This window comes from Saccostrea cucullata, unplaced genomic scaffold (genome assembly GCF_032062105.1).
Source record: "Saccostrea cucullata isolate Sc308-1 unplaced genomic scaffold, CSIRO_AGI_Scuc_v1 ctg15096, whole genome shotgun sequence".
In the NCBI taxonomy this organism is placed as follows: Eukaryota; Metazoa; Mollusca; class Bivalvia; order Ostreida; family Ostreidae; genus Saccostrea; species Saccostrea cuccullata.
The window spans coordinates 1-14738 of record NW_026918765.1 but is presented as its reverse complement, the minus strand read 5'-3'; the positions used below and the strand labels follow the sequence as shown (position 1 = coordinate 14738).

The window sequence follows — 14738 nt, the reverse complement described above, 5'->3', positions numbered from 1 at the left end:
ACAGTACTTTTGAGTATGTAATAATAATTTTGTATTGTTTTGTTAGAATATGAAAGTCCTTAAACTCATTTTTAAAAATTTAAGAATTTACAGTTGTTTTCATTCAAGTAACAGAAAGGACATAAAATTTGAGGTGGGATACATCAAATAGCAGTTATTACTTTAAAAATCAATTTCTTTTGTGCATTTTGCTGAATTTTTGTTGCTTAATGTTGTGTTAATGAAATAAACTTAAAACAAATAATTGAATTTTGCATTTATTTTTTCAAAATGCACAACTTAAAAGTAGACATATTTTGAAAATGGCCCTTATAGCTTTTCATAATTCATAGCTGATGTCTGCAGACCATATACGTGTAGTTATGCCATTTCATACTTTTACCAAAATTAATAACATCAAAACGTATTATCTTTCAACACTGTATACTTTTTTGTACATTTAACGTCCGTCTCGGAATCTTTCGCTCTTATGGAGATGGCACCACTTGCAGGAGGAGAGTTACAAATTTTGTCCTATACTCGGAACTCAGCGATAATTTAGCAGTGTGCTAGCACCGACAGCAATAAGGGATCTTGGTTTTTATGGTGTCATTCGAAGGACCGGTCTTCACTCCTCAGTGACTCTAGAGCAGACGCGCAAACCACTGCGGCATGCGGACGACTCATGCTGTAATTAATTATTCCCTACGATAAATAAAATCCCAGCCATTTTTACATTCTAATGAGAAAATTTATCAATAAAAAAAGAACAAATTGATATACGTACCATTTTTCATTTGTCATTTTAAAAAGTTATTTTGTTACGAAAAAGATGTAGTATGATTGTAAATTTAATTACTCTGAGATTGATATTTTAAAAAAAATGCTTTATTTATTGCATTTTTCTTTTTTTTTTTTTTTTTTTTTTTTTTGAAATCCCAATTTCTCAAACTCTGTGAGCATGATTAGCGACCAATATCCAATTTACATTTTATTCTATTATCAGCGGTGTTATATAACTTGTCAGTCAAAGAGAAATTGATCATAGAATTGAGGTATTTACTGATAAATACTTGCAGACCAATGCAAAGTAGATCATTGACCTAGATATTTTTTTAAATAATTTTTTTACCTTTGTGTCATTTTATTCTAACAATTTTCAATTTTAGTAATCATTATATTTGATTTTGATTTCTTATTTGAGAAGCGATCTTATTTAGTGTAGTTTTTGAGAAGTCTAAAAAATGAAAAATAGGGGAAACCCGAAAAATAAAGAAAGAGTAAAAATATTATTTTTTATTGGCAAGTTAAAATGAGATAATTTATTACTATGATAGTTGTTAACATTTACCTTGACAAATGGGTGCTTTCCAGTTCGGTTTACAACCAGATGAACAACTTCCGTTGATCTTATTACAAAATCCTTCTCGACATTGTCCGCATTGACTTGTACACTTCTGATCATAGAAACCGTCAACGCATTCTATAATAAATGAAAAAAAGTTGTTTTTATTGCAGATAAATCTCTTTTTTGAAAATGTGTTTGTTTATCTCTTTATCTATGATAGTTATATTAATTTATTGTTATATAATAAATTGAATGCTCAACATCTACCTTGACACAAAGGTGTTTTCCAGTTAGTTGTACAACCAGATGGACAGTTTCCGTTGCTTTTGTCACAAACTCCATAAAGACAATTTCCACACTGAGTACTACAAATCTCGCCATAGTAACCATCGGCACATTCTAATTGAATGGAATAATTTTGTTTAACATGAAACTTTACTTGAATGTAGTATTACAAAGAGCACCTTTTTTCCGGCGACTTATTTGAGGAATCTTGACACACAATGTTCCATACAAATAACATTTTTACACCTCTAGAAAATGTTAACACAATAGCTTTTTTCTACTGGTCAGGAGAGTTCTACTCAAGAGTCAATTTTCCTTCTCTAGTGCCCTTTGATTTTCTTTTCTGTTTTTTTTTTTTTTTTTTTTTGGGGGGGGGGGGGGGGGGGGTGTGGTCCTAATCTAAAGCTAACTTTTCGGGGAAACCTTTAGAGAGGAAAGCCTACTCTGTAAGAGTCTGATTCCAGATGTCTTTCCCCGTGTTACACCAAGTCTTAGACGTTCGCATATGAAGTGGCTATTCACATGGTTTTACACGGTACTAGATTATTCAGCAAGACAAGTTCTATAGGTATGTCCAGATGCATTGTATATCAAACAATCCCTCAAATTCACGCCCTACGTTAAAAACGACATTACAAATCATAATATGACCTCTCAATTACGCAGCAAAAAGTTCAACTACAAGGCCTACTTCACAGTATTGTGCCAAATTTTGTAAAAACAAAAATTAAAATCATCATTTTATAGTGAAAAAAACACACCTTTACAAAGATGCCCCGTCCAGTTTTTCTTACAGCCAGATGAACAATTTCCGGTTCCTTTATCACATGGTATGTCATCTTTACAGTGCCCGCATTGCTCACAAACTCCATTTAAAGCATAAGTTCCGTCATTACAAACTTAATAATAAGAACAAAAATAATTTATTTTCCAGGGTGAATAAGTGAAGTAAAAATGAATACCCACAAAATACTTGTTATAATTCACACACTAAAGAATGTTAGATATGTCTGATTATAAAAATACCAGGCAAATATCATAACTTTTTAATTGTCTTTAATTTGTAATAGTTTCTTTAATAAGCAAATTAAAATCACTAAAATTACTTCTCGCTTAAAATAGAATACCAACTTCTAAGGAAAAATCGCTAATTTGCATCTCGCTAAAAGTTCTACTTATATGGTATATTACCCTTTAGCAAGCATTAATTCAGTTTCGGTAAACGGAGTTACATTTCATATTCATACTTTTGGTAATCTCCGTAGATTTCATGCCAAGAAAACATTGCTGTTTATATTATGATGTATTCTTTATAAATCTTACCTCTACAATTTAAGGACACAGCACCAGGATCAGAACATCCATAAATACACAATCCGTTAAAAGCATCACAGTGCCTGTCCTTACACTTATCATTGCATTTATTGACACACCCATCACCATATCTATTTTGATCACAACCTACAATTTAGTAGAAGTATTTTGAAGTCCTTCTCTGAAGGGTCTTTGGGAATCTGGTTTTCGAAATATTAATTGAAATACCAAGAACATTTGAGGAACATGTAGAATTTTGTAAACTACAAAATTCTGTTAGTAATGTTGATGTGTAGGTAAAACGTATTGTAAAAATATTATATTTTGAAGCAAAACTTACCCATTACTTTAACTTCGCATATTTCAATGGAGGTCTTCGTTAAGCTTGTACCTGAACAGATTGACGTAAATCCATCTGGTCTTTCATTAAAGAAGGCTACTCCTTGGGATATTTTATTTACATTTATTTTCTGGACATCCCCTGGACAACCTGACATAGGATCGTGTTTGAATATAAGGGTTCCAGTGACTCCAGAGGGAGGCTCAAAAGATGTGTCTTCGTAGGTATATATGGAGAAACCAGTTGCCCGGTTTGTCGCTTTTAAAGAGATATTTTAGGATATTATGTTTGCTTGACATTGAAACAAAAGTATTCAACCTAATAGTTCAAGCCATACAATTTTTTGCTAACATTGTAGAAGGTTCCTCAAATATAATTTGGTAGAATTTATGACAGTTAAAACTCAATATCTGTTTTCTTCTCTTACATCGTGCATATGTTGTTCTCGTACTAATAAGAAAATTGAAGATATAGTATGGTGATATTGTTTTAAATTTAAGGACAGATGATACAAACAATTTTTTTTTTCTTTTAAAGGACTTAATATCATGTCACAAGTTTAGAAAAGTGGATAATTCTTAGAATTTTTTCTCCAAAGAACTGGAAAATGAAAAAAAGACTTGGAAAATATTAGTAATGTTAAAGGAAAAAAAATGTGTATCATCTGCCCTTAAGTTACCCTTTTGCGATCTTTCGACTTGAAGAAATGTTAAGGCTACAATTGGAGGCGGGCCTAATTTAAACAGGCAATACTTATTATGACATTACCGTTTTCTGAGAGAATTTAGGCAATCTTGATACATTTCTTTTGTCTGATATGGAAATAACTTCTGTATTCCTGACTGGTTTTCCTACTCTTTCATTGACCAAACAGTATAAAATATCATTTTTCGTCTTTCTCCTCTACACATTGTGCCCAAAAACACCTTATATAAGTAAGTAAATTTCAGAAGCATCACTAAAAAAAATTGTTTCTCAAAATAAAGAAATATGTGGGTACCAATTTAGAAAACATTAATTTGAATCTTTTACATCACTATCATTTTTATGAAAAACACATGGCAATATTTGTATTGAAACCGTGACTTGTTGTTTCAATTCAAAGATGTTTAAAAAAAAAAGAAAAGAAAAAAAACATAAACAAAAAAGAGTAATATCTGTGCATATTTTAAAATTTCTCTCCATCAAGTATTCAAACTTATTTTTATATTGTAGAAACGATGAATCCGACACATTTCACAATTTAATGAAATAAATATATTTACAATCATGAGAACAAGAACAGGGTCCTTGTTACTTTGTCTCTGTTTGGTAAACTGTATATTCATCTTACAATAAATGTCAGAACTTTGATTTTAAGAAATTTTATCTGAATTCTAGCTGATTAAGGTTTTTTTAGTAACCTCTTACGTCTCTACATGAGTAAAAAAAATTCTCAAATGGATGTGAAACAATATACAGTCAAACAATCAATCAACCAACCAATCTAATTACCTCTTAAAAATATCTATCTAGCTATCTTCTGTCTTATTAAATAAATTTGTTCTCCTATTTCTGAATCACATTGTATATTTTATTGGGGTTTGGTTTTCTTCAGATAAAAACTCTGTCCTAGATAAAACTTAGCTACACCCCCCCACCCCACCCCATCCCCCACCCCCATCCCCACACACACATGTTCATCAGGGAATAAATATATCTGCAAAGAAGACATTGTTTTTAAGAATCTGAACATTTTTTTTCAGTAAGATATATCCTGCAATACTCAAAGACACTATAAATAATGTGCTGCTGATGCCATAAAGATACATTGCAAAGGAACTTTTGTTCTGTTTATCTTTAGATAATCAATCCATTTACTATTCTGCATTATATATTGCATTTTTCATGTATCCAATATGTGTTTATTTGCTTACAAGATGCAACCCCTAAGGTATTTTGTTATAGTCCTAAATATACGAGGGTTGTCCCGTAAAATCGTGGACAAGTTGTCTAGTGTGAAAAATAAACATCACTGCGTTCTGAAATTTTCATTATTATTTAGTACATATTTTAGTAATATACACAGCAAATTTCAGATAAATATATGCATAAATAAACAAATTAGGAGATTTTATGCCATGTATTGTATCACCTTACGGCGCATGGATTATAACGTCAAAGTGTCTAAAACAGCGTCACGTTTTATCTTTGCTGAAAATGAAGTTGGATGAGTCCGACTTAAATTTAGGAATTTCATTGATATGCATTCTTTAGTCTCCATAAAAAGTCGAAGAACCAGTTGGCACCCTCATGCGATCTTCTGAAGATTTATTAGTAAGTTATGGACAATATTCTCACCATCATTCAACTAATAGAAAATCTCATATCGGCGGTCTACTGTGACAGCGTCTTTTGCTATTACATTAGGAGTTTGTCCGTATGTTTTGTACTCCCCAGGGACTCGATCAAATAAAACTTCGCTAAGAAAACTCCTATTTTATTTGTATACTTAAGGTATGGTGATATTTTTATAATCTTTTTTCTTCTATGGTCATTTCAAGTCTCTAAAGGTGTCATTACACCATCGAAATAAAACTGAACTGTTCTCCGGTGCGCCGTAACGTCATAAAACGTCGCCATTTTTCGTTTGTTGTGTTTACCACTTTCCCATTTCGAATGCTCGAGAAACTGCCAAAAATTAAGCAAATGCCTTAAAATTTTTACAAAGACTACAAAATTGATTGTGGAATTGAATTAGGATAATTTTAATCCAAATTTTATGTATTTAAAACTTTTATTTTGAATTCAAACTTGTGTATTCTTTAATAAAACCTTGGTTTTTGACCGTGCGCCGTAGGACAATACCTCGTACACATTCAAGCATAATAAAATCTTTATTTTTGCCTATATTTTATCAAAAAAATTATCATGCACTTAAATATGATAAATAAACATTTACTGAAATTTTCAGCTTAGTGCGCCCATTACTTTTGGAGAAAAACGCTTTGTCCACGATTTTACGGGACAACCCTCGTACATTTTTGTACATAATTATACGCTTTGTCATCATAGGTTAAATTCTATATTGAATTTCTTAACTTTAAAAAGAACTAATTCATAGTACACCTATTAATGCTGTGTAAAAAATAGCATACAGGTATGAGGGTTTTAAAATATCAGATTTAAAATACCACGTTTGTTTCAAATGAACAACTCTTCTGATGCGAAACATGTCTTTAAAATGATGTTTACTAAGATAACACATTTTGATATCCAATATGAAAATTTTAAAACTTTTGAGTTTACTCGTAAGAATGTTAAACATGTTCATGATGTTAGCAATTTTAAACATACATTAATAATATTTTACCACACATAAGTAAAAAGGAGTACCTACTGATAGTACGTAAATATATTTCCACATATGCTATATTAAATTTTCTGTCTAACCACACTTTCCACCAAACTGATGTATAAGTGTTGGTTCCGTAGGCAGCAATAGCACATGTAGGAAGATGGTCCTGTCTGGTATCACCATCCACCACTTTGTCAGCACTCCAGGTACTGGTATGAGCTTCAACATTCCAAGATGCAGTTCCCTGTAGATTTTGCACAGGTGTATGGGCTAAATTAACTGTAAATTCGTTTCATTATGAGACTATTTCATTTCAAGTCCAATTATAATAAACAATCACCATTACGCTTTTTAATAATGGATATAAAAAGTTATTGTAAAAATTAACGATAATTGACAAACAGCATATTTCTGCTTATTGTATAAGAGAAGGAAGAAAGTGATACACTCACCAAAACCTGCTATCTCCGGGAAAATGTTTATTAGAAAATTCAATAAGATCACTTCCAACCACATTTTCGTGTATTTTGAATAAAATATTAGGCGTCATTCAGCTTCCTGGTTGACAGCGGGAAGTGGATTACATGCCTTGTTTGATATAAATAGGTCAAACAAAAGTAAAGAGATACGTTACACCGCAGAAGCTATTCAAAGTCTTTTAAAATAAAAAAGACCTCCAATTAACAATAAATGCTTCATAATTGAAAGAAATATGCTCTCATTTTTATTTGAAACAAATTCCAACCGACGTCACTCTCATAAAATCAAGTGTTTTTAAATAAATAGCACGGAAGGAATCGGCTAAGGTCAGATTAAAGGACTGTTGTCTTTTTTTATTATATTTATTATTCACTGCGTTTATTTCAACAATATTGCATCTTAAGTTCTCTTATAATTAAGGAGGCTGGTGGGTCAACAAATTAATCCCAAATTAACCACCAGATTTAACTTATTTTTTAGATACGGTATCTTTAGCTATCAACTATCATTTGACAAAGAAAAAATTCAAAGATTTTAGTTTTAAAATTTGATCATTTTTGTATATCTTTATATGGAGCTCTCCTTTTAAAGGAGATTGAAATAGTCTAAAAATGGCTGCCACCCCCCAGCCTCGTTAAATGGAAAATATGGATTTTTTATGAAAGACATTTGTCACTGATATAATGTTCTCGACTTTACGCAAACCTCAAATTAGGACACAGCTACAATAATAATAACTATATATTATCAGGAGCCCATATACGTCTTCCGTTTGTGAAAACAAGGAACTTATATACGATGTACTGATTTTTAATTTTCTGTTTGTAGATTTATAAGTGCGAGGTACAGCTAAAAGAAGGGCAGTAATGAGAATTACCAGTTTATCTATATTAGATGGTCCTTATTTACTACATTCATCCATCATCATTTACAGTCAGGAAAAATGCTTTCAAGAAGATTAAATAATTCAACGTCAAAATTCATTTTCAATAGATCAATTTATTTTTAAGAACACAAGGCTGGACAAGGGAATAGAGAAAATATTCAATGGGAGAGAAAACAATAGGGAAAAAGACAGACAAAACCAAAAGAAGAAAAAAATCAGTGCATGTAAAAGTAATTAAAATTAAGAGTGCAATACACTTAAAAACGTTCCTTTTTATTATCTTCCGGGTCTTAGACAAGAGGCCCACGGGCCTTATAGGTCACCTGAGTATTGTGCAACAACATTCAAACAATTAAATTTGGTCCGTGTTTTAAACCAGGGGCCATTTAATTCGCAATTTCACAATTTTGAAAGAGGTACCATTGCTTATAATAATTATAGACTTAGCATGCTTACTCTATTTACTTAATACCCAGAGGTAGATCAGAGTAACATTAAGAGAAAATGCACTTCCACTTTATAACCAGTTGTGCACCTCATCCCAAAGGAACCACTGATCCTGGGGCCACATATTTCAAAATTTTGCAAATTTTATCATAAAATGGTTGATTAACACCAAAGAGCAGATTTCAAAGCATTAATTTATTTTCAGACTTTGTACCCCCCTTCACCCCCGACCTAGGGAAGGAGCGGGGGAGGGGGGCATAAAAAATAACCATTTTGCTAGGTGCACCTTTCTTCATCATGAATATATATATATTTGGTCATTGGCATAAAATCCAGGAGCAAAGGAAAGATTTTCAAAGAATTAATGTATTTTAACTATATAATCAATAGAGCCCCGCCCTAACACCTGAACCCATGACCCTCGGGCCATAAAATTCACAATTTTGGATGAGGCACTCTTGCTTATCATAACTATGTACTTTAAGTTTATTTAATACTCAGGAGCACAGAAGATTTTAAAAGAATTAATGCATTTTCACTGTATGATCAATAGAGCCCCGTTCTAACACCAAAACCCCTGACCCTGGGACCATAAAATTCAAAATTTTGGATGAGGCACTCTTGATTAACATATCTATTTACTTACATAGTTTATTTAATACCCAGAGCAGAGAAGAAGATTTTAAAAGAATTAATGCATTTTCACTATACGATCAATAGAGCCCCGCCCTACCACCAAAACCCCTGACCCTGGGGCCATAAAATTCAAAATTTTGGATGAGGCACTCTTGATCAACATAACTTTTTACTTACATAGTTTATTTAATACCCAGAAGCAGAGAAGAAGATTTTCAAAGAATTAATGCATTTTCACTATATGATCAATTAAGAGCCCCTCCCTAACACCAGAACCCCTGACCCTGGGGCCATAAAATTCACAATTTTGGATGAGGCACTCTTGCTCATCATAACTATGTGCTTGGTTAGTTTATTTAATACCCAGGAGCAGAGAAGAAGATTTCCAAAGAATAAATGCATTTTCAATATATAATCAATAGGGCCCGACCCTAACACCAGAACCCCTGACCCTGGGGCCACAAAATTCACAATTTTGGATGAGGCACTCTTGCTCATCATAACTATGTACTTAGTTAGTTTATTTAATACCCAGAAGAAGAGAAGAAGATTTTCAAAGAATAAATGCATTTTCACTAAATAACCAATAGAGCCCCGCCCTAACACCAGAGTGCCTGACCCTGGGGTCATAAAATTCACAATTTTGGAAGAGGCACTCTTGCTCATCATAACTATGTGCTTGGTTAATTTATTCATTACCTAGGAGCAGAGAAGAAGATTTTCAGAGAAATCACGCATTTTCACTATATAATCTATATAGCCCCGCCCTAGCACTACAACCCCTGACCCTGGGGTCATGAAATTCACAATTTAAGTAGAGGACTCAATGCTAATTACATTCATGCCAACAGTTTGCCTGCTTGATGTCCAGGAGTAAAGAAGAAGATTTTTAAAGTTTGCACTAATTTTTTGGGTTTTGGCCCCACCCCTCAAGCCCCAGGGGGACAGGGACCATAGAATTCAAAATTTTTGTTCCCCTTCACCCATAAATGCTGTATACCGAATTTGGTTGAAATTGGTTCAGTGGTTTCAGAGAAGAAGCTGAAAATGTTCAAATGTTAACGCGACGCACGACGCACGACGCACGACACACGACACACGACGACGGACGAAAACGGATAGCAATAGGTCACCTGAGTTTACTCAGGTGACCTAAAAAGCAAAATTCAAGTCTAACATTCAACCAGTTATTAGAGATGAGATACATATGTTTGAGATAAAATTTTGATAAAATATCATTAGTACAGCATTTGACGACGGCTGATTTTTTGTTGTGATAATAAAACAGACGTACATGCCCTTGTTATATAAAAAAGTGAATCTCGAACACTAGGGATTAATGTTTTTGAAAGGAAAACCAAAAACTCTTTTTTTTTATTTGGGATTATAGAAGGATATATTGAGGATGATACATGTTCAGAACATTAAAAAATAAATCTTTTTTTTATTTTTGTTAAAATTAAATTATAATTATGTTATAAACAAGAGACCATTCTCAGTAATTGAGATGTTTTATCCTTTCAAATTCTAACTTCAAAACTAAACATATTTTTTAAAGTATTTCTTATAAACACATCAATCAATCTATTAAAATGTTATTGTTGTTAAAATAACCTTGTTACCAAAAATAACCTATACCTAGGTCGAATTGTTGATGCCTTGGTTTTATTAATTGTTAGGACTTTCGTTGAACCATAAATTCATTACGGAAAGTTCCTTCTACTTCATTACTAATATGCAATTCGTCATATCATATGAAATTTGGACAGTGGGCTTAATGAGGGTAATTGAATGTTATCTTTTCCAGTCATTTCAAGGTTGTTTAGGTTTTTTGCCCAAAATCTCGTACATATTTTTTTTCGGAAGCTCTCTGGATCTTTGAATACGAGGTACGCTTTATCAGTTCACCAGTCATGTTTCATGAGTCACAAATGAGCCAAGATGATAGGACATTATAAGGTTCGTGCACCAAAAAGGAGTAACACGAGCATTTGAAAGCATGTATTTAGTATACAGATAAGTTGTGCAGTAAATTTATTTCAAATCAAATACATTCAATACATTTATACATTGCTACTTACATGTGCCTGTTTTCAATTCGAATTTCGTTATAATGAATAGTGACAGCATAGAAGAATATTATACAAGCTATTTGTATAAGACAAATCGTAAAAATGACATGAAAAATTAAAATCAATTTCAACGAGTACTCGACTATCGTTCGACTAAAGCCTATTTGACAATTTCGACAATCTGACAAAAATCTCCAAAAAAAATTGGCATCCCTACTTAACACATTATGCTATAATTATATAAGCATATCCGTTATTTCTTTATCAAACTGGAAAGCATTTTGTGGCATTCCCATTTCAAGAATACAATTTGCCAAAAAAAAAAACCAAGATAATGGATAAAATGTCTACTGGTATCGCTGGAAATGCAAAATTACGTTTTTATTTACAGGTAATATATTAAAGGAACACTTGATAGCACCGTCTGTATTCCTCCTACAAAATATATTTAAATACATTTTTATGCAGCATTCATAGTCACTGGATGAAAACATAATCAATCAAGTATTAAAAGTTTGCTAAGAATTACTTAACGTACCAGCTTTGTGATAACTTCTGGTCTTCTGACCTTTAACTGCCGTACTATGGTAAATATATCAACCTCTCCATCCATGCTGATCTGTTGTAGGGCGTTATGTAAAACACAGAAAATACCAGCTGGCCCTGCTCCGTCCCTAAAATTTACAATGTCCATATTCTGAACACACCTTGAATATATATTTTCATAATCGGACGTAAAATCTTTATCATTATATTTAATGAAATAGTTTCTATTTATTAAAGGACTAGAATGACAGAGCTAAACTTTCCTTCTGTGTAATATTTCAGGTACTATTTTAGCTTTCAATTCTACAGATAATAGGATACCAAGATTCATTTTAAGTTTATGAAAACTTTCGGATGGCAATGACCCCTAAACACAGATTTTGAGGTGGTTTATTCTGCTTTGTCAAAAAGGCGCAAAAATGTATTCATTATTGGAATTACAATCAATCAATTCATTTTAAAAAAAAATCTTAATGAAAAATATATTTATCTCTCTCTTTTTTAGAATATATTTATCCAAGTTACTTTTGTTATTTAAGTTATCATTTTTAGTTTGTATAACATTGTTACATTAGTATTTATATTTATTGTAAGAGATATAATCGCAGCAGCAAATGATGATCAGCCATCTTCTTTTTAAGCCCGAAACTTAAGCATGTTATCTCATTCCATATACTTACTTGCTTATGACAACAGAGGTAAAGGTTGACTGTTTATAAATCCTTTAAATGTCTTCGAATTTGTACGCACCGTTGAAAAATCGTATATACCTATCTCAAATCGATAAACTAGATATATTCTAATAACTTTGAATTCTTTGAACAAATATTTTTACTCTGACGTCGTTTTAACCGTATTAAAACATAACTTTTTGATGGGATACTGTCCCCTTCAGAAGGTTGGCGTCGCTTTTTCTGTCGAGTTTGATGCATATTCGTTAGGATTTTTGTTTAGTTTTTTCACTGTCTATAAGGTTACCGATGCTAAAGATGTTAATAAATGATCATAACCTCTTTGTTTGTGTTACATATAATTTTTATTAAGCTTTGTCTAATTTTAAATTAAAACTAGAGGTACTGTGAGCAATGAGCTCACTAAGTGATACCCCCCGCCTCCCATATGGTTATAACTGATGACAGAGTCCATGTTTTACTGTGGCCCGGAAACCCAAAATATGTGTCGGATCAAAAAGTAAAATAATAAGTCACAATGGCATTATGTAATAAAGGTTCTGTGAAAGTTTCATTAAATTTCACTCAGTGGTTTAAGAGGAGTTGCGGATAAGAGATGGGTACCCCAAAGCGTAACAGATGGACGGACGTACAGCTAGACGGACAGACGGACGAACGGACATAACGTTTACTATATACCCTTCAAGCGGAGGGGGGGGGTTATAAAAACTTATTTACTTTCGGATTGCAGAAATATTTCCACATATGTTATATTAAATTTCCTGTTTAACCACATTTTCCACCACACTGATTTATAAGTGTAGGCATCGTAGTCAGTAATGGCGCATGTAGGGAGGACCTGACTCGTATTACCATCAACCGCTTTGTCAGCTGTCCAGGCGCTTACAAGTATAGGATGTAACATTCCAAGATGCAGTTCCCTGTACACCTTGAGCAGGTTTATGCGCCAGATTAAATGTAAATTCATTTCATTCTGAGAGTGTTTCATATAATACTAGCCTATTTTGCAAATAACAATAGATATAAAAAGTAATTCGAAAAAATGAAGATAATTGACAAACAACATGTTTTTACTAACTGTATAAGAGAAAAAAAGAGATAAACTCACCAAAACCTGAAATCTCTGAGAAAACATGTATTAGAATATTCGCAGTACAGTTAAGGTGCGCAATGGAAATATTGACTAAATTTTGTATTTAAAAATGTATTCGTAATCGGGATGGCGAATATTTTTAGTACATTATTTATATCGGATAATTGTTATTATGATTAATAACTACATATCGAGGACGATTATATTTTATATTTAGACTAGTCACGTGATGCGGCAGTCACGCGATTATCGCACATTAGCTTGAAGTATTGATGTTACATATAAATATCACTAGTGCAAGGGCATAACCAAGTTAAATTTCAAAGTTAGGTATATAAATATTTTCAACACGCATTGTAGTTTCTAAAAAGTGCTGCGATCCTGTCTAAATTCTAATTTATTGTTAAAATTATACTTGTATGATATATATATATTTTTTGCTATATATGAAATGTTGATATAATTGAATTGTTTTTAAGATTTCATCAGGATCGCAGCACTTTTTAGACACCTCAATAGTTTTATAGTTGAAATGTAAAAGCTTACTTTGATCCACAGAGTGTATGCCCTTGCACAGATCGATTTATTAAGACCCTCCACTTTACCCTTCGATGTACTTGCATACAAATAGACGGCAGTGTCAATTAAATACGTAATGTACAGAAAATAGATTAATAAAATAGTGAAGAAGACATTAAATTCAAGTTATTGGCCCATAGAATACATGTAAATAATATTTTATTTAATTAGAGAACACATATTTTGTTGAGAAAATTTTACTTGATCTGTCTCTCACTGCATACAAACTACGTCACGTTGTAAGAAATGACGTCATATTGACAAGTATATTGCGATCAGTGACTTGTTTATAACTTGTTATGTGGGATTTACCTAACGACAAAACAACACGATGTAGTAAGTTTTTATGTAGTTTGATGATTTCTTACTGGTTAAATTAGCAGATAAACTCATTTTGTGGTATTTTAAAGAAATGTTGTATGACGTGTATTGTGAATGATGTCATAGTCAAGTTTTCCCGTACAAATTAGGCTCCGCCTCCTTTTTGTAACCTTAACTGTGCTGCGTTCAATAATAAGATAACTTCCAACCGCATTTTTGTTTATTTTCAATAAAATATTAGGCGTACCTAGACTTTCTGGTTGACATGGGAACGTGTAATATATGTCTTGTTGATATCAATAGGTAAAAGTAAAGTTAAGAGATACACTGCAGAAGCTATTTTAAGTCTTCTGAAATATTAAAGACTTCCATTTGAAAAAATA

At 32.3% G+C, this 14738-nt stretch overlaps 1 protein-coding gene and 1 long non-coding RNA gene across 2 annotated transcripts; both read right to left on the bottom strand.

Annotated features, from left to right (window-relative positions):
- Positions 1–1330: 1330 nt before the first annotated feature.
- LOC134270709 (cell death abnormality protein 1-like) lies at positions 1331–7178 on the bottom strand (the record flags this gene model as incomplete). Its single annotated transcript, XM_062752961.1, has 7 exons — positions 7056–7178; positions 6646–6882; positions 3267–3524; positions 2936–3073; positions 2374–2511; positions 1595–1726; positions 1331–1462 (listed from the first exon to the last, which is right to left on the bottom strand). Coding segments are annotated over exons 1-7 (1099 nt in total), but the record flags the coding sequence as incomplete, so codon positions are not given.
- Positions 7179–11517: 4339 nt separating this feature from the next.
- On the bottom strand, positions 11518–12392 carry LOC134270718 (uncharacterized). Its single transcript, XR_009992873.1, has 3 exons — positions 12351–12392; positions 11663–11798; positions 11518–11559 (listed from the first exon to the last, which is right to left on the bottom strand). It is a non-coding gene; the product is annotated as an uncharacterized LOC134270718 (long non-coding RNA).
- Between the last annotated feature and the right edge of the window lie 2346 nt (positions 12393–14738).